Source organism: Mytilus edulis, unplaced genomic scaffold (genome assembly GCF_963676685.1).
Source record: "Mytilus edulis unplaced genomic scaffold, xbMytEdul2.2 SCAFFOLD_1291, whole genome shotgun sequence".
In the NCBI taxonomy this organism is placed as follows: domain Eukaryota; kingdom Metazoa; phylum Mollusca; class Bivalvia; order Mytilida; family Mytilidae; genus Mytilus; species Mytilus edulis.
In genome coordinates, this window is record NW_027268932.1 from 1 (window position 1) to 26,194 (window position 26,194).

Consider the following 26,194-nt stretch of genomic DNA (forward strand, 5'->3'; position numbering starts at 1 on the left):
GTTCTGAATAGTATTATACAAAAAACAATGTAGTTAGTTTTATAATGACCAAATATATGAAAACTTCTTCAGGTTGTGTTTTCCTACTGTTAAATGAAAATTTTGAACATATTTTTTAACATTTTACATTTATCAATTGTACATAAATTTATTTTAATCAACATATTGCATTAACAAAAGAATCGTTATCAAAATTTTGTATAATTAAGAAATTGTATAAATAATATTATATTTTAAATAAAAAGTGTTTCAACAGATGGAAATATGGGTTGTTTTTCTTCATAAAATATATATGTAAGCCTCAAGTCTGTATCTTTTCTTCAGATCTGTGCCCAATTATATTTTGTGTCATAGACATCACAAAAGTATGTCCTTTTCAATCCGTCATAACCTGTCTTACACCTTGACCCCATAGTAACCAAAACTTCAATGAGAGATTTTTGTAATCAAAGAAATTAATACAACTTTTAAAATTGAATTATATTGGTATCTGCTTAGGATTTAAAGGGTTAATGTGTGAAAATAGATATAATATTAACACCTTTTCTCTCTCAAAAAGTCAGAAATGCTCTTTTAGGATTTAATAAATAAGTAACAAAGCCTAGAGGTAAATGGTGAAATAGATTTGAGAACTGTTAGATCAGTGCTTTGTTTCTTTTGATAATAAGATATTTTTTTAAGTTGAATTTTGTGCTTTGTGTTGGTCTTGTTATATTGTTACACCTTAGGGGGATTTAGGGTGTTAACCCCACCATATTCTGCATTTGCTTGTCCAAAGTCATGTTCTATCAAGTCTTCCTTAAAAATTGGCACAAGTACAAATTTGAATAAACAATGATTTGAGTTTGAAAGGACACAGATTTGACTGTTGAATATATATCACCAATTAAATAGTTTTCAGTTATTATGTAAAAATAATGAATATGAGGAAATGTAAAAATAACTGAGACACTACCACAACAAACCATAAGACATGTAGAGTTCAACAAATAGGCCTTTTACTACACAGTATAATTTTGCTCATTGTTGAAGACAGTTCAGTGACCAATATTGCTTAAATTCACATCATTTGGACTCTGTTGGATAGTTGTCTCATTGGCAACCATACCACATCTCCTTATTTCATACTAAACAAAAGACAAGTGTCTGTAAAATATACCCAGCTCAAAATCACCTAAAGGCTAGAAAATTTATGATCAAATGTAACAAGAATAAGATACTATCAAAGATCATTTTTAATAAGGAAAAAAGTGCTAGGTTGTGCAAGGAAGGTCGACTTGGAAAGAACTGTAACTGGGCAACAGTTGTTGCAAAGGTTTTTTGATGACATAAGACGTCAGATTTCAAGTCATCTTTGTGACTGGACTTAGCTGTGGGAGTTGAACAGACACCGAATTCTAGAGAGGGTTATGGACAGTATCCCTTGTCTAAGTATCCAACTTCATGTTGGATGACTGTTTAACATCCAGTTGCAAATCAAAGACATATACAGGATGAGAACATGTTAGTGCAATATGAATATAAACCTTGCTTTGTACTAGACAAACTGAGGTGGGTTCAAACCCATGACTTCCACCACTTAAGGAGGCTCGCGGGTATAAGATTTTCAGAAAAGAATTAAACTTATAACCTTTAGTAGTTGTTACTACACAAAATCATTCCAAAATATCAATTCGTGTTGGCCCCAGGTGACTTTTAAAATGTAGATATCATTGAAAAAGCTCCAAATTATCTACCTTTAGTGCAAAAATGCCATTTTTTGGCATTAAAATTGAAATATCCTTTTTAACTCATCAGTGACCTATGTTTTTTATTGTTGTTTTCAAATAAGCTGTACATAAACTAAATAATTGTAAAATTTAAGCAATTTCTGTAATTAAGTTCTTTTTTTATTTAGATATTTATACCGCTATTTCCCGCATTAGTTCAACAGAAAAAAAGGACATTAACAAAAATGTATGCTTCTTTCAAAGGCAGATTGTGAGCGTAAACGAACGGTGACCCCATTTTTTTATTTCATTTTCCTATTAAGTATAAGATAAAGTTCATTTATAGAAAAATATAGAGAATTCCTATATTAAATAAAAAAATTGATTTAGACCCGCTAGCCCCCAATACAGTTGTTCAATTTAATGAAAAATGTAGATGTCAATTAATCAATTTTGTAAGCAAACTTTAGCATATGTATCAACTTTTGAAATAAAGCACCCACCAATACCAACTTCAGAATTCTATGATCCAATTAGCAGTGAAAACATTGCTGCAGTCGATGTAATTTTATGTTTTATATTTAATTTTGAAATTTCCTAACTGCTGATATATAGATATGACTGCTTTGTCACAGGCATGACTTATATGATACTTTTATTTTCAAGTATATTGTTATTGTAGTACTCAAAAGTAGGTTTTAATTCTCTTACAGTGTTGATCTTTCACCATTTTGGCTCTTTTGTTTTTATGCCCCACCTATCGTAGGTGGAGGGGCATTATGTTTTCTGATCTGTGCCTCCATTCGTCCGTTCGTTCGTCCCGCTTCAGGTTAAAGTTTGTGGTCAAGGTAGTTTTTGATGAAGTTGAAGTCCAATCAATTTGAAAATTAGTACACATGTTCCCTATGATATGATCTTTCTAATTTTAATGTCAAATTTAAAGTATTGAACCCAGTTTCATGGTCCACTGAACAAAGAAGAAGATAGTGTGAAGCTCAGGTTAAAGTTTTTGGTCAAGGTAGTTTTTGATGAAGTTGAAGTCCAATCAACTTGAAACTTAGTACACATGTTAACTATGATATGATCTTTCTAATTCTAATGCCAAATTAAAGTATTGACCCCAATTTCACAGTCCAGTGAACATGTAAAATGATAGTGCGAGTGGGGCATCCGTGTACTATGGACACATTCTTGTTGTGTTTTGTACCTTCTTATGTGTTTTTTTGTCTTTTGAAATTTCTGGACTTGATCATACATGATGAATATTTTTCAAGAGACAAACACAGTCAATTATCAGTGTTAAAACGTATCTCACTACCACTGGTCAGCTAAAACAGACAAAAGAGCTGGTGCTGACTCTGAACAGTTGTTATTATATATGTATGTGTAAAATGCTTTCTTCAGAAAACTTTGTCATATCTGGGAAACTTATTTTGATTGGTGGAAAAAGTACCTGGAAAGAATCACAGACTTTTAGCAGGAAAAATGGTAATCCTAGTCAATCAGATCAGAGCCAAGCACACTTCGCAACAACAAGAATCGAACTCAAAACATAACATGCTCATGATCCATGTAAATAAACAACCAAGACCACTTGCCACAAAGGCAAAAACTAAAACTACAGATATTTCAATAGGTGTGCAGTACTAAGTATTTACTACTTTACAATGATTTTTGTAACACATTGTAGTTTAAGATTTATTTTACAGTACTTTAAATCACATGTATGAACAATACTAGTCATTCACAAATAACCAGCTTGATATAAATATCAAGATCTCTGTGATAATGTTTTCAAAGCATCCAACACTTGGTCTTTTGTCATGTTTGATAATGGTAGGCTGTGTTCTTTTCCAAATTCTGTACCAAAAAAAATATCAAATTAGCATACATGTGCCATCATCTGTAACAACATTTAACATAATTAAAATAAACACATGTACACGCTTGCAAATAAAACATTTGTTTTGTTTCTTGTATGAAAATTTGTTATTAATATTATGATATTACAACAATTGTGCTAAAATATGACTGTATACATAACCATGTTAACAGAAGCTGTTTTAAGAAAAACAAAAAAATTGTACATGCATTTGTATGGAAACCATTTTGAAAACAGAAAAAATTAATTGATAAAGATTTGAAATATATAAAAGACAATTATTTCCAATACGGTTTTCAGATGTTTCCAAATCTTTGAATGCACTGCATTGAATAGAACAAATTAAATGAGTTATCTCCCCTAATACATCAATTTTCTTTCAATTTTTTATAAGTGTGTCCAAGTCATATTAACATTGATTAATGCTTACCTAAATAGAAAATTTTGTGGTGAAATAATTTCATTGTTATTGTATTATCTTTAAAATGCTTTAGACAGTGTATTCAATTGTTCACATAGCAATTTTACGTGTGAAAGTTTTAAAAATCTCAGGGATGTGTTCTCTTTCATTTTGGTTAAAAAACTCAAATGACATTGTTTCATCTATACTATTAAACGAGAAGACCTCATTTTGTGTGTCGCTTCTCTTCCTTCCACAATAAATCAATCATCATGCCTCAGTGTCCTATAGGTAACATGCATAGTCGCATTTGTCATCCATTCTTATGGTTATTCAGATTGAGTTATTTTGGGAGAAAAACGACAAAAAAAAAGTCCCGGATATGATTCCTTCATCAGACTAACTTTTAGTCATAGTTAAGACTTCCGGTTTGAAACATGCACAAATACAACCAATCGTATGAAAGATAACAAAAAATGAAAAATAAATAGGCCAATCAGAGCGTTCTCCATATCATGGTGTTTAGATCGCAAGAACAACAACTATTATACCTCCTTATAGAGGACAATCATCTACATGTAAACTACGATTATACTACATTTATATACAGAGACTCTCTGGTCTGTACGGGATCCGGGAATATATTTATCGATTTTGGGATTTCGGGATATTAATTTTTTAAATTCTGCATCTTGGGATTTCGGGATCAGGACCCATCCGACCACCCCTCAAATTAGCCTTAGTCAGTCTTAGTCACTTATACAAGATTCATATCCTACCATTGGCATGTTAATGCTCACAAAAGAAAAAGCACTGATGGATTGTCCTTGAAGCATATTTTATTAGACTTATAAAGGTCTATATATATAAGCAGTTACATTTATTTGATGTTTTGAAACGGAGCAAATTTTTAATTTGATTTGACTTTTTTGATTCTAGCGTCACTGATGAGTCTTTTATAGACGAAACGCGCGTCTGGCATAAGTGTAAAATTTTATTCCTGGTATCTATGATGAGTTTATTGACCAAAAAAAGTATTGTAGCAAAGGAGAAGAATAATTGTGGTCTGAGGCAAGAAACACGAAAATAATTGAATTTAACAGAAAGGAATCAAATATCTGACTTTGGAAAAAGGTAGAGCGCTTTTGATACCTTTTATGAAATTATCTTTTACAAAAAATCATCCTACAACAGTTCACAAGCTGTATATGCCCGCGATTTCGCGGGTGTGTTCTAGTATATATATATATCAAAAAAATAATCATGTACATGTATATTAAAGAAAACTAAAAAAATAACTAACCATATCTAGCATAGACTTTTGGTTGTACTCCACTACATTCTCTAATTAAAATAGGAAATTTAGGGTTACTCTGCTTAACACCAACATAGTAATTCTCTATGAACTCTCTGAAATAACAACATTAAAATATACAATGTATTACAACATATAAGTATATATTTTGATTTTCCTGTCATTGGAAAGTTACTTCACCTTATTCAATGTTTTGAATAGTAAAACATAATTTGTCACTGGACTTCAAGCAGTCAGGAACCTGTCATTCAGTTTATTGATGTGGTTCATATGAGTGGAATGGACTATCATTAGCATAAGGAAGAAATTAAATACCAGTCTAGTTATGAATTTTGACTTCATAAAATATTAACTTTATAGAATTTGACTTCATTAAATATTAACTTTTTAGAATTTAAACTATTCGTCAACCAAAAGTGAGATTCTACTGGACTTTTACAGATTCTTCAGATAAAAGTGTTTCTCAATTAAAAATTATCTTTTTTTATTGGACTGTGAATTTTTTTTACCCTGGTCATTTTGAGCCACTTTAATAGCTTGCTGTTCAGTGAAAGAAAAGGCTCTGTGTTGAGGGATGTACCAATAACTATTTTTTAGATTTGATAGATTTGTATATGACTTTCACATGTATGTGTATATTCAAATAAAAACGATGAGTCTTTGGTGTGGGACTTTGTCAAAGTCCATACCTGTTAAGTCTTTTTGAGTGTTAATACTGTTGATTTCTGAATTTGAAGCAACTTTTTGTACAAAGTCAAAGGACAGTAGTTGTGCAGGAGCGCATGATTTTCATTTGAAAATTGCTTGTCTCCACCAGGACTCGAACCTGGGACCTCTGTGTTACAAGTCAGCCTGTTAACAGACTGAGCTAAAGAAGAATTGAATCTGGGAACGTTCGCGCTCATTCACATTTGCTCCCTTTCACTCTCTCCCCCTACACATTTGCACCCTACATGTTTGCGCCCAATTTCTATTGGTTTTGTGTTCAATAACTTTGTAGTCATGATTTGGCAAGTGTATTCCTAATGGCTATAAGTATATTTGTTGTCATTGTCTCAAAATAAAGTGAGACAACGTTTCTTTTGTAATAAATAATTCTTAACCATGTTTTGGATAGTGTATAGTTAAAAAAATATATAGTTTCTAAATAAAATGAGATTCGACTAATTTTTTTGTTGTTGAATAAATTTTAATCTTTTTTGGTTCATTTGTGGTTAGTATATTGCTATAATTTTTTGTTTAATGATCGCTTTAGAACAAAGTGGTAAGCTGTTAAAAACAATTATCCTTTGTGTTTTTCTTTTAAATTTTTCAATGTTTTACTCATACAAAGCTAAATACATGCAGGTTTTACATCATATCAATTTAAAACAAGGCACTGGTTACGGTTACATGGAAATGTAACAATAATAAAATAATTATTGTTACATTGGAGACTTATTGCCAGAATACAGGATGGGGTACGGATCCGATTAATTACGAATGTAACAATAATATTTGTGTCTGCGGTTACATTGAGTTATTGTTGCATTACTGCACTTCAACGTACGGTAGATTAATTAAACTTAAACTAGCCTTCCCTAGTTTTGTTGCTTATTTTTTTCGCCAATTAAGAACAACGATTAACGAATGAATGTTGGCAACTGTTAACATTAATTGCATTCAAATTGACTTTTAAGTTTTATAAGTTTTTCAGCTATGCTAAGTTGGATATTGAAATCAGAGCGATGTGAACATAAAATCATATAATAATCCACAATAGTCATTCGTTAGTGCAGAATGGAATTGTACAGTATGCAATACTGACGTGCACATTGCTGCATCACTTGTATGTATAAAGGCTGCTTAGAGTGGTTTCACCAAAATACGTCGGACTAAAACATGCCCAAAAAACTGATACATTACTAGTCCCAGCGTACATTGAAGTGTATTTATGTAAAAATAACGCAATTAATGAAACCGTAGACTCAATTACTATTGTTAAATTCGTAATTAATGGGTTCCTTACCCAGCCCTGCATTCCGGCAATTAGTCTTCAATGTAACAATAATTATTTTATTATTGTTACATTTCCATGTAACCGTGTGAACATATATTATGGGGGAACTTATATTCTGTCACACACGTTCGCGCCCAATTTTAATTCAAATTCCAGTTGAATGATTGGAAAATCATGATTGTTGTTTTAAATTTGCTATGGTGTAAATACTGAATATATTTAGCTTGGTATGAGTAAAACATTGAAGATTTTAAATGAAAAACACAAATGATCATTTTTTTTAACAGCTTGGTCTCTTTGATCTGAAACAACATAAACAATGAAACAATAAAATATAGTAATGCACTATTATAACCAAAAAATGATCAAATTTATTCAACACCCCCCAAAAAAACGTCGTCAGAATCTCAATTTGTTCTGAAACAAGTCAATGCAACAAAGTTATTGCAATTCACCTAACCAAAACATGATTAAGAGTTGTTCAACACAAAATAAAACGTTGACAGAATCCCACTTTATTTAGAAAGGATTTTTATTTTTTTCAACAATACACTATCGATAACACGATTAAGATTTATTCAACGCACAAAAAAAAATGCTGTCTTACTTTATTTTGAGACAATGACAACAAATATACTTATAAGAATACACTTGCCAAAACTTGATTACAAAGTATTAAACACAAAACCAATTAAATTGGGCGCAAACCTGTAGGGTGCGAACGGACTTTGGGTGCGAAAATGAAAGGGGGCGAACATGAGTGGGTGTGAAAGTGAATGGGCTGCGAACGGACCTGGATTCGGCTAACTTACAGTACTCAGTAGTACTAGTATCTACTACATTGTCTATGCCATGGAAACCTTCCTGGACGGGTATTGATCGGCATTTCTCTCAAAACATTTAAACCCTGGTCATAGTATAAAGAACTTGTTCAATTACTTTAAAATGAAGATATTTTTGGTGAAGGTCACATTCTATTTTTCGTAAGTCTTTATAAAGAAATGCAATTTTGCAAGTGATTTTGCAAGATATGAGCAGCTTATGTTATTTTAAATATGAACTCATTATATTAGGTTCGAACCTGACACCCTGACTTGCTGTAGATTTCTGGCATAAATGAATTCTCAGCTCTTTTAAACTCTGTCCAAAGCGAAGTGCTTTAGCAGACGCCATTTTCAGCTGGTTTGTAAATGTAAGATGAAATGGTGAAACGAAGACAACTATTTTGGAAATATTTATTATATAAAATAAGTATAATGAGTATCAGAAATATTTGGTAAATCAAATAATTGATAGAGGCAGCGATATTGAATTTAGAAAGAATACTATTCTTTTACACATGTTACATTGTTATGTTCGTTTTTTATGAAAATCTTAAATTTGTATTAACGAAACTATGGATGATTTTGGGGTCTCACTAATTAGCGACAACAAGCGTCAAGAAGCGACAACAAGCGTCAACAAGCGACAAGAAGCGACAACACATATTATTTTAGCGACAACAAGCGACAAGAAGACTATTTAGCGACAATAAAACATTTTTTTTTATTAGATATAAAGAAATTTGTATTTAATGGGTTTTTTAAATATACGAGCAGATATGTCTAATTAAAATGTTTTATTATATAGATAGACGAAGAAATGAAACATTTGTGAGAAAGAAAGAGATTGTGAAGTTTATATTTAAATAGTATATTGGTAGAAGAAGAAATTTGACTTTTGTGAAAAAGAAAGAGATTGAGCTTCTTTTTTTTATTTTTAAATATGAAGAATATGTATAAAATAATGTATGTATCTGTTTTCATCAAAGTCAAAGTATGAATAAACGAATGGAGATATATATGGAGCGGGCATAATAGAATATAATATTTTGATTCATTTGCTTAATACTATGCTCTAAGTGTACTCTTGTTATGTCAATTCGATGCTTTATTTGTAGAACTCTCAGCCACGCTTTGCCATCTTTATTATTTAAGCGTGTACAATAACATCCAATTAACACCGTCAACTTTGTACACGCGTCAGACTATACAATTACACGCGCCAGAATATACAATCATTGTAAATAGTGAACACCTGTTGAAAACTCAAGATTGTCATTAATTTCCTTTCATCTTCAATCAATATGCATAAACATGATAAATATCGTTTAATGAGGCAATAAACAAATAAAAAGATGAAAACATTCACATTTCAATTTTCTTTTCCTCCTGTTTGGTTTCAGTTCTTTGTATTTCACAATTTGTGTCAATATTTTCAGGACAATGATGCACAAGTAATTCATTTTGCGAGCTTAATACATATTGCACGAAAAGAGTTTTAAAAAACAAATTATAAGATAAATAATATGTTCTAAAACACAAGGAAAAGTAATCTCATAATACAATGATTAAACGTAATACTGGCTGTTATTCATAATAGATGATAAAATATTATGTAAATAATGTTTCATTTTTTTCTATCAATTTTAACTTTCTTGTCGCTAAAATTATTTTCTTTGCATATTCTTTTAAAATTCATTGCAATAATTAATTTTAATTACAAAAAAATGTTTTCTTGTCGCTAAATAGTTTCTTGTCGCTTGTTGTCGCTAAAATAATTCTTGTTGTCGCTTCTTGTCGCTTGTTGACGCTTGTTGTCGCTAAAATTCTTGTTGTCGCTAATTAGTGAGACCGTGATTTTGTACACTTCCGCTGAAATTCCACTTTTACGAAATATAATTTTACATCGAATATTTCAATGAAATGAATTTTTCTTTATAGTTGTACCCACCAAGACATTTAAACCAAATTCAATTTAGTTATATAACATACAGTTTTACATCATGGTCCATCAGAATTTTTTTAATTAATCTCAAGAAAATCGAAAGTAATGAAAGAAAAATAAATTTATCAAAAAGTAAATAAACATGGAAAAATACACCAAAATTAAAAGTATAGGCGAAGGAGCATTTGGCAAAGCATTGCTTGTGAGGGATAAAAGTAATGGTCAGCAGTATGTCGTTAAAGAAATTCAAATGTTGAGGGTACAGTATACATTTTAGCATGTGTCTTCTTCTTCTTCTTTCAGTACAGAGTCTGACTCTTCTTGAGTGTATAAATGACTCTTGCTCGTGAAATCATGAGACCTTCCCTCCTCACTTAATAAAAACTATTTACAGGAAAATTATTTACAAATAAAACTATGTACATCTGGGGTCAAAGGAGATCTAGGTGTGTGAAGCTCCTGTCAAGGCTCTGGCAGGATGGTAAGGCTGGCCTTGAACTCTTCTAGTGGAATCCGGGTCTGTTCGCACCCAATCACGTTCGCACCCTTCCACATTCGCCCCCCACATGTTCGCACCCAAATTTTGCAAAAAGTTCGTTCGCACCCCACACGTTCGCACCCAATTTTACCGATTTTTTGGAGGTGTATTGGTATGAATATATATGCCATTGTTTCTAAATAATTCGAGATACTGACAAGTTTTTTTGTGTCATGACAAGATTATAAAAAAAAAGTCCTTGTTTTAAAGTCGGAGTGAGTTGAATAATTCTTAATCGTGTTTTGGTTAGTGTATTGAAATAATTTGTTTTTCACTGGTTCTAGTCAATTAAGTGCGAATCTGACAACATGTTGAACAACTGGTATGCTGCTGCTTTTATGCATGGTAAGTGTATTGCTATGATTAATATTTATTTTATTAGTATTTACATCAAAGCAATTTAGAACAACAATCATGATTTATAAACAACAGTAAACAATAACACCAATTAGGCTGTTTATAAATACCAACAGAGACATATAATACGTCTCTGATACCAATTAGCAATAATCATACATAATCAACATTTAATAATTAATCATCAGATTGATAAAAAAAAAATCTATTCAATAAATTCTCAAATTTTATTCAAATAGAATACAATTATTTGTTATATTCATATGAATAATTTCTAACAATTTAACTTAAATTTTATTAAAAATTGGGCGCGAACATGTAGGGTGCGAACGGACGTGGGGGGCGAAAATGTGAGGTGCAAACGTGTAGGGTGCGAAACTATATTGGGCGCGAACGGACCTGATACCCTTCTAGTGTAGCTGCTATTGTGGCTTTTTCCGGTAGAGTGTTCCATTCCCTGGTTGATCTTGGGAAGAAGGAGTACCTGTATTGGTCTTTTAGTGTGCGCTGTTGGTGTATGCGGTGGCCTCCTCTGGTTGTTGAATCTCCGGGTTTGTAATAATTAGAGGGGTCAATATCCACCAATCAATTGTGGATCTTGTATGCCATGGTGAGTCGGTCTTTGCAGCGGCGATCTTTAAGAGGCACCCATGTGTAGCGGGGTTGCTTCCCCTCCTTAGTACAAGTAGAACATATAAAGCCAGTCTTAATCAACTGAGCTAGGGAATCAATTCTTTGGCTCAATGGGTTAACTGACTATCACACAGGCGACTGGGGTTTGAATCCCAGTGGTGACGATATAAATTTGTAGAGTAGATACATTTGTACATGCTCTCCGGTTACACATGTTTAGTACACCAATCTAAGATTCTTTTTATGAATGAGTTGCAGTAGTTGTCCTTAAGTTCAAATGGTGTAAACAACTTAATTGAATAATTGGTTCCTACTTTGACCATTGACATAATAACATTAGCATTGTGGCAAAGAAAATAAAGGGGAAAGAGCACAAATTTGAAATTCGTCTGTTGAGTATTGACATTATCATGCACCATTAATCGCTATTTGTCCTTAATCACAAAGGTTTCTCCTAAATTTTGATGTCACGATAGATAATGTCTAGGACCACAAAGGAAAAGTGATTGTTGTATGACGTCTATCATGTCTATTCATGCTATTGTTCAAGTAATGAAGTGTCACTGATTCCGAAATATAAAAGTGATAAATTCTATTATATGTATTATCATGATTATACTTGTAATTTATAAAATTAAACTCCATGAGGTGTACCAACATGACCAACGCCTGTGTGAATCATTTCGATAGAGTCCCTGAAGTGGATACCTTGGTATGCAGGGTTGTCAAATGAATGCAACATTAAAATAATACACAAGGCAAGGTTGGAAGAGAAGCCTTGCGAAGTGGTAGGAACCATGGGAAGTTCGTCCAATTAGATACCAAGCCTTAGAACAATTTCATGTATCATATAATAGTAAAACAAACTCAAGTTACATTTTAAACAAACTTTAATTTTCTATATTTATCTTATCTATATATAACTCTGTATTGCTACTTTCACTTTTCATTGTTTCTCTCACCATGACGACGTCAAATTTTATGCACCACTTTGAGTACTTCAGGGATTAATTTCTGTATAAAAATTGTCCTGATGAAGCCTGCCTTGCAGGTGAAACATGTAGACCATAGCTAGGAAGAATCTTAGATTGGTGTATTTAAAAAAGGATATTAAAATTACAAAAGAGGGCTGCTAGATTAATACTAGAAACAGACCCATTCGCTCCTTCTGCACCCTTATTCAAACACTTAAACTGGATGACAGTTGAACAGAGAATAAAATATCATAAGTTAGTGATGACATTTAAGTGCATTAAAAATAATGCCCCATCATATCTTACTAACAAGTTTCATTATGTTTCAAACAGAAATCCATACCCCTTGAGAAATGCTGTTCAAGGAAACCTCATACTCCCTAAACCAAAAACAGAATTGTTCAAAAAATCTTTTATGTATTCTGGACCATTCTTGTGGAATAATTTGCCAATACCGTTAAGAAATATTACAAATGTTAATTCTTTCAAATACAAAATAACAGATCATTTATTGAAATCAACCTAGCTGTATCAATAATATTAAAAACTGATCATGTCATCATGTTTATTTTTTTTACATCACATTTTATCAAGTTGTACTAAACATAATTATCATACTTGACTTTTATACTAATGTATGCAATGTATATGTTTGCATTTTGTTTGATTTCTCATGATGAGGGCCTCAGGGAAGATTAGTTATATAGCTAACTGTGTAACCCTCTTGAAATAAAGTATTGTTGTTGTTGTTGTTGTTGTTGTTATAGCAAACATGGCAAATAAAATTGAAGACGATTTGAAGTGTTGTTGTCAGTTTGGAGTACTATTGTAATTTATAAGATAATTTATTGTTGATGAGTATGTGCCAATGAAATTATTGTAGTTGTTAGAAAATTTACCATTGCATGATCATGATGATTATTCTGTCAATTTTAGATACATATTGTAATAACTAATAAAACAACAGAGAGGTTTGTGATATACATGTACATTGTATATTCATTTTACATTGAAATTAAAAAGATCCTTAGATGGTAGCGGTCAAGATCATCTCATTTAAGGTAGATCATAAGTAAATCTTTTTTGAGACAGAATTTTCTTATACTTAGCCATAATGAAGATTTTAATATGCTCTTTTCAAAAAAATAATAAAAAGTAGGGGTCACCGTGCTATTTTTCAAGCTATGAGTCGTTGAAAATTGCCTAAATTTGGTTAGATTGTTAATGGAAAAACACAATTGTGTGCATAAAAAATAATCTATGAGATAGAATTTTGAAATAAATTGTGAAAAGATAGGTTTTGTAATATGTTTTAAGAAAATAAAAAGAAAAAATGGTGTCACTGAACTTATTTTCTTGCTACAAGTAAAAAGAAAAAAATTACCTATCTGTCCAGTATAAATCTTTTACTAAAAGAGTTATCTTCCCTTAAATGGCTCATTTGAAAAAAATGATTCAAAAAGCAAAATAAAATGATATTTGTTTAATTATTTTGAATTATACAATAAATTGCCAAGTTTTCTTTATATTATTAAACAGTCTAACCATCAAATTGCAAATCTGTCTCCAAATTTGCAGATTTAGGCAAATAACTAGACCGATTTTTTTACTGTGATTGTTCAATCCAAGATGGCGGTATACCATCAATCTACCTTAAGCTAGTCTTGAAGACAACCACTGTTGGTGGCATGTAGTATAGTGTTCCAGTGTAAAGTTGTACATGGGTTAAAAGATTCTTTCTTCTGTTCTAAAATAAAAAGAACTGTCTATTATCATGATTATAAAAGTTAAATTCATATGTTAATAACTTTCTTTGTTTCCTCAGATGAAAGCAAAGGAAAGAGAAGATGCTAGAAAGGAGGTAACTATCTTTACTATGTTTACAAAAGTTGTTTGTCTCTATAAAAAAACATATTCATAAATCTTGAATTCATTTATATCAAACATGTCATATATATATGGTCTGCCAAACATACAATTTATTTGTTAAAATATTCAGATATATACAGCTGTAGCTACAATTTGTCAATCCAGTAGTTGTAAATTTTGTCTGTTTTCTACAAAGTAATCTCTCAGAATTGCCAACAGCCAATGATAGCTATTCCCTCACTGTAGTGAAGGTGTCATTATGTTTTACCCTTGTTAGTCTGTCCGCTGTCCTTTCTGCTCTAAAACCTAAGTTTGCCTCAATCAAATACACAATGTTGATTACCACCAAACACAGATCATGTTTGAATTTTGGTGATGTCACTTTTACTTTTCTATAGTTATGGTCTTTACAAATAAAAAAAATTCTGAATTTTTCATTTCTCTTATTTCATGTATTTAAGCCTGTTAATTATATACATGTAAGTGTGCCTCAATAAAATGGTATGAATCTTATATACAATGCTTATTACAATACCACAATACACAGATCAAATTTGATTTAGGGTGATGTCACTTTAACTTTCTAGAGTTATGCCCCTTCACAAATGGAAAAATTTCTGAATTTTTCTTGTTTCCTTTCTCAACCAAATGTTAGGAAACTTATATGCACAATGCTTATTACCACTAAACTCAGATCAAGTAGGAATTTGGGTTGTGTCACTTTTACTGAACTTAAGTTATGTTATTTTATAAAGTTATATGAAAACATTTGCCATTTATTTAGTATATATGCGAATGCAGCCATGGAACTCCTATTCAATTTTTATAATTTATTGTTATTTTCATATAATATTATAGGGTTATTGCAAGAATATTGGGGAATATTGTCCTGAGTAGAATTTTATATTGCACGAGCTTGCAAGTGCAATATATGTTCTACGAGGGACAATATTCCCTATTATTCATGCAATAACCCTTTTATTGCATAGCAATATAATATTTGAAGTAAAAATTGGTTTAAAGTAAGATTTTGTCGTTGATGACATCATGATTTTTGAAGATTTATTGCATGAGTGCAATATTAGAATTTATTGTGCGATAAATGTTGGTTACTTTCTGTGGGAAATATATTGCTATGCAATTAATATAATTACTTAAATTCATGAATTTTGAACATTTATTGATGTGTTTGTTGATCAATGAACAAACGATGAGGTATTCACTCATCATGCTAATTCATGTGTTCATTTATATGATGTTTATTTTGACACTTTCCTAAAAATATCTTAGTTTAACTATTTTTGATGACAGGTTTCAGTACTGGCCCAGTTACATCACCCAAATATTGTACGATACAGAGAATCTTTTGAAGGTAAGTTTATTTTATCTGTATGGCATTTTTGAGATATTTTTATCGGTACAATATATTCAAAACTGGCATAATTGCCAGAATCTGCTTTAGTATATCTATTTTTTTTTAATAAAGTTTATTAAGGGGTGGCAATGTATATTTATCATGTTTATCATTACAATACATATTGTGATATTCATGGATATGGTTTTCCCATTTGAATGGTTTTACACTAGTAATTTTTTGGGGCCCCTTATAGCTTGTTCTGTGTGAGCCAATGCTCTGTGTTGAAGACCATACCTTGACCTATAATGGTTAACTTCTATTGTTATGATCAATTAATTAGTGGGGTTATTGTTTCCCATTGTACTGATTGTAGTAATAACTTATATTAAATAGCATCTTACTGCAATATTTTCTTATTTTTATTTTTCAGAAAAGGGGTATTTACATATTGTTATGGACTTTTGTGAGAAAGGTATGTTTTAATGAAGCTTGTGAAATATAATAAGTCTTTCTGTGTGTTCATGATATGATGAAATTTTACATGTAAACAACTCATACTCATTTGTTCAATGAACATGTTGCACTTATTTAGTGTTCTTCTGCAAATTCAGGCGAACAGTCATGACAGTGCTATAAAAATGAATCATTTGAAATAATGTAGTGGTACCATTTGAAATGGGTTTCTCCTGTTAGCATGCCAGGTATTAATAAGTTTTGACTAAAGATTGCTTTTACTGAAACCATTGGACTATGGTCCACTTTATTGATAATATTCATAATGACATTCTTATAGAATATTTCTTTTTAAAATTTAAAATCATGATCAGCTGTGAGCAATAATCATAACAATAACTACAGGCTAAAAAAACTCCTATCCAATATTGTTCTGCAGTTTAGTTACAATTTGAAATTTAATTTTTTATGATTGACTTTCATTTTTTAGGTGACCTTTATCATAAGATCAGCAGCCAGAGAGGCCTCCTTTTCCCTGAAGACCAGGTGAGCTTATATCTATATTATTTACAGTAAAATATGCATAAGGGTTTTGTGCATGCTTTTCATTGAAAATAATTATTATTATGTATAAACAGATTAGGATTTAAGGTGGTACCTAACACTACAGGGAGATAACTCTGTAAAATCAGCTGAACGCTTTAATAACGTTGCATTGTTAAGGGAATATTAAGCTTCTCAATGATCAAAATTAGTGTTTGTCAAACTGCTATGTAACCAGTGTAATTTTTCTGATAAAATGATTGGTTCAAATTTTTTGAAATTCTTATATTTTTGTCAAAGGGTCAAAGTAAATACTTTGTCAAAATTTTATGAAAATTAAACGAGCCAATTTAATTTTAGTGAAGGTGTTGGGTACCACCTTAAGAAGAATAGATGATGTAGATAGGAAATTTTCCTCATTTCATTATTTGTATTGTTATGTTGCTATATAATTGAAAATGTTCACATGATTCAGAGGGAATGGAAATTACATATAAAATATTTGAGGTCATGATTTGGAAGAGGATAAGGCACGGGGGGGGGGGGGGGGGGGGGGGTCTCTTCCTATATAAAGGTATATACATATGTGCCGCTGGAATGGGTCCCTTTTTTGATCCGTCAAATATATCAATGGGGTGCAATTTTACCGAGGAAATATATCAATAGGTAGTAATTGACCGATTGTGAAAATTTTGAGCTGATAAATATATGAATGGGTTATGATTTCGCTGTGAAATATATGTATAGGTAGGGATTTCACAATTATTCAATATATGAATGGGGGAATGTTTTTAAAATCCCAGCTGCACACCTGTACCCAAAATCCCATGTTGAGACCCCCCGTGGGATAAGGTTAGCACTGGACAAATTCATCAAGATTTAAAGAACGCTGAATGAAATTATTAGTGTACCATGCATAAATGTTAAACTATTACATACCAAAGTCCCACAGTTTCCGAAAACAACTCTTTTAAAGTCCAAATTGACTATATCACTGTAATGCTTTACATCTTCTCCAAGTCGATGTGAGGTGATAAAGAGTCTTAATTTGTCATATTTATGATGCATTATACATGTAGGTAATGGATTGGTTTGTACAGATATCACTTGCCATAAAGTATGTCCATGACAGGAAAATTCTTCACAGAGATATCAAGACTCAGGTAACTATATTTAACTATACACTTCTTTGTAAAGTCTCAATAATCAATACAGCTTTAACTATAATGGAGACATAAGAAAAAGCAACATATAGTACAAATAATTTAATGTAAGTACATGAATGAATGATCTTTATTCTCATAAACCAAATACATAGTTATAGAGAAGATATTACAATAATATATATTACATATATAAGATATAGCATGTGTGAAATACAAATAGATATCAGTGGTCTCGCTAGCCCAAAATAGAAGGGCGCCGCGCCCTGGGTGCCCTCAGCTGCGCCCTGTGTGCCCTCAGATGCGCCCTGGGTGCCTTCATCCGCGCCCTTCTGCCCTGACGTCTTTTTCCAAAATTGTCTTGTGCCGTTTTGGTAAAATTTTGTTTCATCGATTTCTGATCTCCAAGTTAATTACATGACACCTGTGTGATTGCCCCCAGGTTAATCATGTCAGCACAATCAATTACAATGATAATGACTTCAAAGGTGTTAATAACTAGGTAATTTAATTAGGACAATGTATCTTTTTGTCATACTTTTGATGAATGTGTCAGCGAGTGTGTTTAGCTTGGGTCGGCATTTTCGATCTCCAAGTCACAATGGAAGAGCGTATATGTTCCAGGACCATATGAGTATTTGGACCGTACGCGTACGGTCCGGACCGTATACGTATACTCGTACGGTCCGACCATACGCGTACGGTCGGACCGTATGAGTATACGCGTACGGTCCAGTACGAGCTGACCATACATGTTATTTGATCATATGGGTTAAATTGAAACAAGCATTTATCACAACCTTTATTTTTAGCTTTACAAATTGTTATTGATAATTTATTACAATGATAGATATGAACAATCGAACATTTGAAATTAAGTATTTGTTTAATTTTATGTCTGAATCCTATTTTGGTACTCTCGCCCAAGGGGACACAATTCAAGTAACGTAATATTTTTTATGTATGCAGTTCATGCACGTTCCTTTGCATTTGCATTTTTTGTAAAGTTGCTAAATATTCTAAAACAATTGACCTCTCACATCATGTTTACTTCCAATATCTTCAATTTCAGTGATCATAATTCAATTAATGTATTACTGATCGACATGCTTAATTCAAGAGACTAACAGGTTTAATTAGCGTGAATTTAAAAAGAAGTTAATATATAAAGTTTTTGTTTCAATTACAATTGAACTTTTTTATATTAATTCAATAGTTAAGTTATGTTGATCTGCTATATGCATTTGTAACTAATAAACTTGACCAACTTTTTAATATTAGTCAGACCGTACGCGTACGGTCCGACCATATGAGTATTTTGAAAAAGTACGCATACGGTCCAGACCGTACGCGTACGGTCCAAATACTCATACGGTCTGGAACATATATAAATGAAGACTTTCATGACTTTAGAATTGAATTTAAGTCATCAAAATAAAACTATGCCTTTACAGAAATGCCTTCCATCTCAACTTGTTAGCGACAAGCACAGATTTTAATTAACCCAAACGTGGTGGAAATTGATTTTGGAGTTACTTCCCCTGTTTTAGCTTATTACAAATTTGTGCTCTAAAAATATTATCTAGTACCAAAAAAAGGAATAAATTACCAATTGAATATATAATAACATAATAATGTTACCTTAAAGATATTAACTGTCTTTGAACATATTAAAAAATATATTTTGCAATTTCTACTTGATAATTATACTTTTAGCAATCCATGTTCTAAACATTGTTAAATTAGTAATGCTCTCTGATTCAGATGAAATGATGTATTCAAATCTATAATTCCTATATAGATAAAAAAACAAAAAAACAAAAAAAAAACACATATTCTTTGATAATTGGTAGAGTGAAGTTGAACTGTAAAAACATAATATGTTGATGAAGATGTACTATATCATTCATAACTACACAAACAATGAAATAAAGACTATAGTTGAAAAGCATCTTTATTTAAGAAAAACAACATATACAGTAAAAAAAAAGAGATTCGTTAACTCGTGATACACACAGAAACGACACAGAAACGTAGACAAAAAAATGAGCAGTGCCTTTTCTTATCATAAAAAGTGCCCTGCCCTCCACTGGCACCCTGCCCCTTTTGATTTCTAGCTAGAGCACTGGATATGATAAATATTTATAAAAATTATAAATAAACATATAGTTGTATTAACCAGGAGGATAGACTTTCACAGAAATAGATTTAATAAATCTACAAAGTTTCTCAAACTCAACAATATTTTGGGTTGAACATACTTGTTTGAATTTGATAACATTTATATTTTTATTACAATATAGTGATAAGTATTTGCATCTTTCATCTTTGAAATAATTACATGACATGATATAATGGTATTCATCACCAATGTCAGCTGAGGCGCAAAGGTGACACAATCTTTAAGATCTTGGGATGTTGCGCCACCTTCCCGTCTCAATGGGCAAACGGTTATTCCCACATCTCAATTTACATAAGGTTATTAATAAATTAAATGGTAGTACTGATAAATAGTGTTCAAATTTAAAAACATTTTTGTACAATCTATAACACAGCCCCTTGGGCGAATTGTTCATTTCTGTTGACCATTCTTGAATGAACTGATCTTTTAATCTTTGCTGAACACTCAATACAACCCAACGTTTCTCAATTTTCTTTATATTTAATATCCATTTACTATCATAACCATAGTTATTGAAATTTACATATAACAGCTTATATGATAGACATGATAGTTTGTTCTCTTTCCCTTCTTGTAAACGACACCAGAAATTAATCATACATGACTTGACGGTAACTGAAATTGGGTATCTTCCAATTCCCCGTAGACCATAAAATTGGGGGTTGAACTTTTTAACCTCAATATATATTTGCAAAAACGTAAATGAACTCTCTCAAGAATATCTAAATTTTCAAATCCCCATATCTCACACCCATAAGTTAGTATAGGAACAATAGCCTTATCAAACATATCGAGTTCATATCATCAGCATACAATAACAGAAAAAATTTAAAATATACAAAAAGTTCATTTTCAATATCTTTTGTTACAGACTGAATTCCTTCAATATTAGAATTTTCTAAAAATTCTTGTAAATCATTTAGATACAAGGAGAAAAGTAAAGGAGAAAGGTTTTCCCCTTGTCTAACTCCTGTTTTACAGGCAAAGATATTGGAAACTTCTGAATTATGAACAATATCAGTTTGAAAAATAATGAGTTTCGATGAATAAAATCAAAGCTTTTTCAAAGTCGACAAATAACCAAAATAATTTCTTCTTTTTCACCCGTAATAATTCAAATAAAGCATTTAATGAAAAAACATGATCCGTTGTGGAATAACCTTGCCGGAAACCTGCTTGGTTTTCATTTAAGATGTTATAATTTTCAACAAAATCCCCAAGTCTGTCTTAAGAATTGACGTGAAAACTTTCCCTAGACATGTCAAAAGTGCAATCGGCCTATAATTTTTTGCGTCTAATTTACTCCCCTTGTTTTTGAAAATAGGTATTATATTTCCAATAAGTTAAGCCTCAGGCAGGATTCCCGTATCAAATACAATATTAAATAAATGTACATAAATATCACCCATACAATCAAGAGAAGAAGCAATATATTCATTAATAACTTGGTCTTCACCCGGTGATTTATTATTTTTAGCTTTTTTTACAGCTTTCAAAATTTCATCTCGGGTTATTGGGCAATTCAAATTTTCATTTACTGTATCCGAATTTACATCGTTTTCTATCAAAAACTCATTTTCGAACTTATTTTTGTTTAAGTCCTTGAAAAAATCAAATAAGTTTTGCAGTGAAATATTGCTTTTCTCTCTTTTTCTACCTCTATTGAACAATTTCCAAAATTCTTTTGGATTTTTTGTTTTTAATTCCTTCATCTTTCTGCTCATTTCAGTATTATGATTCCTAATATTAACATCCATAACTTTTTTTATAATATAATTCACTTTGTCTAAGTCGTTCTTTAAAAATGTTCGACCCATAATGTTTGTATAATCTCTTAGATTTTCTAAATTCTCGTTGCGCTTTTTTACAATCTATATTGTACCAGTCTTTACTAAACTGGTTCTTTGAGCACTTAAACATAGTTTTATTAAATGTCGAAGTTCCGAATGTTGCCTCTGCAGATTTGGTTAAAGTATCACAAATATCAGTAACAATGTTATTCATATATTTAGTAACATTATTTACATCATTTACATATGCAGACAATTTATCAAATATATCATCAACTTTATTTCTATCTATATTGTTCTTATACTCATTACATTTTTCATTTTCTCATTTAATAACTGTAATTGTAAAGGGACATAATTCATATGGGTTATCTCCCATTTAACAAAATTGCAAAAATACTTATGTAAAATAAAAACCATTGCCTATATTAATAATTTAACTTCTGACTTATTTTAAATTTGAATTCCGCAATAAAGATATTGTACAATTGCCTGAATGAACCAAAGATTAGACAATAAATTTTTAATTAAAATTTTGAATAACTGAATTAGCAGCAAGTTTTATATAAGTAGATGTGGTATAATTGCCAATCAGACAACTCTCACTCAGAGATCAAACGATATATAGGTTAAAAACTACATGTTACTTTATCAAATACAAACAACAATAAATTAGTCTATTAGGTAGGGGGTTTGTAAGATGAGACATATATTCTAAATTGTTGTTTGATATTTTTTCTTCCACAGAATATATTTTTGACAGCAAGTGGACTTGTTCAGCTTGGAGATTTTGGCATTGCTAAAGTTTTAGGAAGGTAAAATAAATTAAATCTGCTGGGACCACAACTTTTTTTACTATCAGGCCATGTAAACACATTTATAGTTCTCATATTCTTGTTCTTTAGCAGTTAATGTGCTGCTTGCTTGGTTGATTAGTTGATTGTAAATATGTAATGTCATTTTACCAGCTTGAATTTTAAGCAGAAGAAAATTGGGGTTAAATATGTTTTTTATAAATTTGACTGCTGTCAGAATGGTGCATGAGTGATTAAAAATGTTATTATTCTCAAAATTTTATGATAGATTTTCTGAAGTTTAAACTTTCAGGTAAGCTGTTAAGATTGAAGTTATTATAACTTATCAAAATAGCCAAATGGTGACAAGTGCTTTGTTTCAGTTCGTCATATTGATGTAATACATAAAACTTGAAATATGTGACTAATTATGTTCTATTTATAGCACTGTTGAACTAGCCAGGACATGTATAGGAACACCATATTATCTGTCACCTGAAATATGTGAAAACAGGCCATATAATAATAAAAGGTGAGATTCTTAGTAGCAAATCAATGTCCTGAAAACTTGCCACCGGAAACTTATGCAAACAACCAATTAATTGTGCTTCATATTTAATTGTTATTCAATTTTAACATCTAATGTTTGAGTGTTAAACCAGAATCTCACAGAAAGATCTTGGCCTGTGAAAAACCTGGAACAAAAACTAGATTTCCTAATGGAATTAGTGTACATGTAGTAAATTGTATCCTTATGGGTGTTGATGTATTATCAATTATACAAAACTAAGAAAATATTGGTTAAATGTTACTGAAACAAAACTCATGAGATTCTACATAATATTACATTGTGTCAGAGCATCACTTTTATTGCCATTCTTGATCTTGAATACTTATTGTAAAGGTAGGTGTGTGCAAATGTTTACAGGCTTTTAATGTAATTAGCATTACATAGAGAAAACATTTTTATGCCCCATTTATGGGCATTATGTTTTCTGGTCTGTGCTTCCGTTTGTTCGTCCGTCTATTCATCCGTCTGTCTGTCCTGTTTCAGGTTAAATTTTTTTGTTAAAGTTTTTGATCAAGGTAGTTTTTGATGAAGTTAAAGTCTAATCAACTTGCAACTTAGTAAACATGTTCCCTATTATAGGATCTTTCTCATTTTAATGCCAAATTAGAGATTTTATCCCATTTTCATGGTCCACTGAACATAGAAAATGAAATGCGGATGGGGTATCCGTTTACTTGGGACACATTCTTGTTGTATACCAAAAATAATAAACTGAACTGACAGCTTTGATAGGGTTTAGGATTGCTGAAATGTTTATTCTATGTTTTTTTTCTTCCATTTGTAGTGATGTCTGGTCCCTTGGTTGTGTTTTATATGAGATAGCCACATTAAAGCATGCAGTAAGTATATGTTATGTTATAGTATAATCATCAGCACGATTTCCGTTCCTCACCCTTCTTGTATTCCATCAATATAGGGAGATCAAAATGTGCTCAACAAATTTTATACTGTTAATGTTATTTCATCATATTAAAAAACATTCAGAGAAACACTAAAACATTACATGCAGTATATATATGAGCTGCATCAGATAGAATTTGATATTATGCAAGTGCATGTATATATGTACAAGTATAAGACTTTGATTAAATTTGGAACATTCTAATACGAAATAAAACATTAATTTTGGTCTGTTTTGTAGGGTGATTCAATAGACCACTTTCGAGTTCATCCGTCACCGGAAAAAACTCGTCAATTATACGCGCCTTTATGACGTCATTTACCAGATAGAGGGGGTCACCTGTATCCCTGCACTATTTACGTTCATCAAGCGTCTTAGTGATCGTCATTGTGCAGGATAAACTAGAAATAATGGATGTTCTGTAGGTACTTAATGACAATTCCCTAATGACAGCAATGCTGATTGTCAATTTGAGAATTCAATTTGCCGAATAATTCGTACAATATAGAATCATAGTTTTCCAACCACTCGCTCAACATTGGAATGGAAGTGACGACGCCCCTAAACGCACAAATGACGTTCACTAAAACCAGAGTTTTTGACGGAAATGCATCGAACTCGAAAGTTGTCTATTGCTTCAGTTTTCAAACAGTTAATACAGACTTTTTTTCAATCAGAAATAAGTTAACCAATGTATTGATGGATTCAAATGTTATAATTAGTATGTTTAGTATGCCAATACTGGTTTACATCTGTCCTTTCTTTCTTCCATCCACCCAATATATACTGTTACCCAGTAACTCAAAAATCTGAGCTTCCTTAAATTTATATGAAGCCTATTGTGAGCTTGTTTTACTGTGTAATGCATATTCATATTAATTGCTTATCAGCTTCCTATTTACATGGATATTTTATCATGATTAGTGTGGGTATATCATTATTGAGAAAGAGCTCACAGTTCAACTTGTTTTTACTTTTTTCAGTTTGAAGCTGGAAATATGAAAAATCTTGTATTAAAAATTATAAGGTAAGTTTATTTATTGTCTTCAAAGAAGATATATAAGTCAAATTTTTGTGAGACCTTTAATATGAAAAATAAGATGAGATAAATACAATACTGTAATCCCAACTAATTTTTGCAAGTAATTAGATCATGTTTAAGCAAAAAAATCAACATGAATATTAGTTGTCATTTCTGATTGTTAACTTTCTCTTTTTATAAATACATAAATGTTAGAAAATATTGAAAAGGAATCACTGTGAAGTTAGCTAGTAAGGTCTAATATATCTTGGAGCAAAGTGTCCACAAAAATCTAAATAATTTGGTTCTCAGTAGATAAATAACAAATGTTGATAAAGTTGATGAACAAGATAACAAACTATATTTTTTTATTCCAATTTCTTTTGTAGAGGTTCATATCCACCCATATCACCAAAGTACAGCTATGATTTACGAGGGCTGATAGCTAAATTGTTTAAAAGAACACCAAAGTATGAATTGTATAATAGTGTTGTATAATAAAAAGTTATAAATGCAGATATTAATGCATGGTGAAGTTATTGAAAATTTGTTTGAAATTTGAAAATTAGAGAAATATCTGTTCATGTTCAAAATGATATAAAAGATATAGGTACCTGTCTTGTAACATATGCATCACATCTGTTTTAAAAGATGTTTCCTCTGAAACACTTTTTATTTTCAATTATTGCAAAAATTAAATACTTTTTTGTTTTACAACATACTTTTTGTTAAAATTTGCTTATTTGATGTTTATGTAATATATGAATTTCTTATTTCCCAGAGACAGACCATCAGTAAATTCTGTATTAAAGATGCCATTTGTTCAAAGAAGAGTTCCCAAATTCTTAACTGATGAAGTAAGTATTAGATGTTATTATTGTTAAATTGCAATGAATGAAATAATAAAAAAGACATTTGATCAGTCACAAATGATAATCCCACTTACTTAGTAGCATTACATTATACTTTCATTTATT

At 31.1% G+C, this 26,194-nt stretch overlaps 2 protein-coding genes across 2 annotated transcripts; one reads left to right on the top strand and one right to left on the bottom strand.

The window, feature by feature from the left end:
• Positions 1 to 3,393: 3,393 nt before the first annotated feature.
• On the bottom strand, positions 3,394 to 8,498 carry LOC139509122 (NADH dehydrogenase [ubiquinone] 1 alpha subcomplex subunit 2-like). Its single transcript, XM_071296079.1, has 3 exons — positions 8,387 to 8,498; positions 5,295 to 5,401; positions 3,394 to 3,569 (listed from the first exon to the last, which is right to left on the bottom strand). The coding sequence occupies exons 1-3, from the start codon at positions 8,476 to 8,478 to the stop codon at positions 3,481 to 3,483; spliced, it is 288 nt and encodes a 95-aa protein (XP_071152180.1). The 5' UTR covers positions 8,479 to 8,498; the 3' UTR covers positions 3,394 to 3,480.
• Positions 8,499 to 9,986: 1,488 nt separating this feature from the next.
• LOC139509124 (serine/threonine-protein kinase Nek1-like) lies at positions 9,987 to 26,074 on the top strand (the record flags this gene model as incomplete). The annotated part of the gene is made up of 12 exons (XM_071296080.1): positions 9,987 to 10,330; positions 14,399 to 14,434; positions 15,754 to 15,814; positions 16,230 to 16,271; positions 16,743 to 16,798; positions 17,875 to 17,958; positions 22,678 to 22,745; positions 23,170 to 23,256; positions 24,080 to 24,134; positions 25,180 to 25,223; positions 25,607 to 25,687; positions 25,999 to 26,074. Coding segments are annotated over exons 1-12 (807 nt in total), but the record flags the coding sequence as incomplete, so codon positions are not given.
• Between the last annotated feature and the right edge of the window lie 120 nt (positions 26,075 to 26,194).

Coding starts and splice junctions, on each gene's coding strand:
- LOC139509122 (XM_071296079.1), bottom strand. CDS start 8,478: ATGGCGTCTGCTAAAGCACTTCGCTTTGGACAGAGTTTAAAAGAGCTG. Junction 5,402..8,386: donor ACAGCAAGTCAGGGTGTCAG/GTTCGAACCTAA, acceptor TTGTTATTTCAG/AGAGTTCATAGAGAATTACT. Junction 3,570..5,294: donor AAAAGTCTATGCTAGATATG/GTTAGTTATTTT, acceptor TTTTTGGTACAG/AATTTGGAAAAGAACACAGC.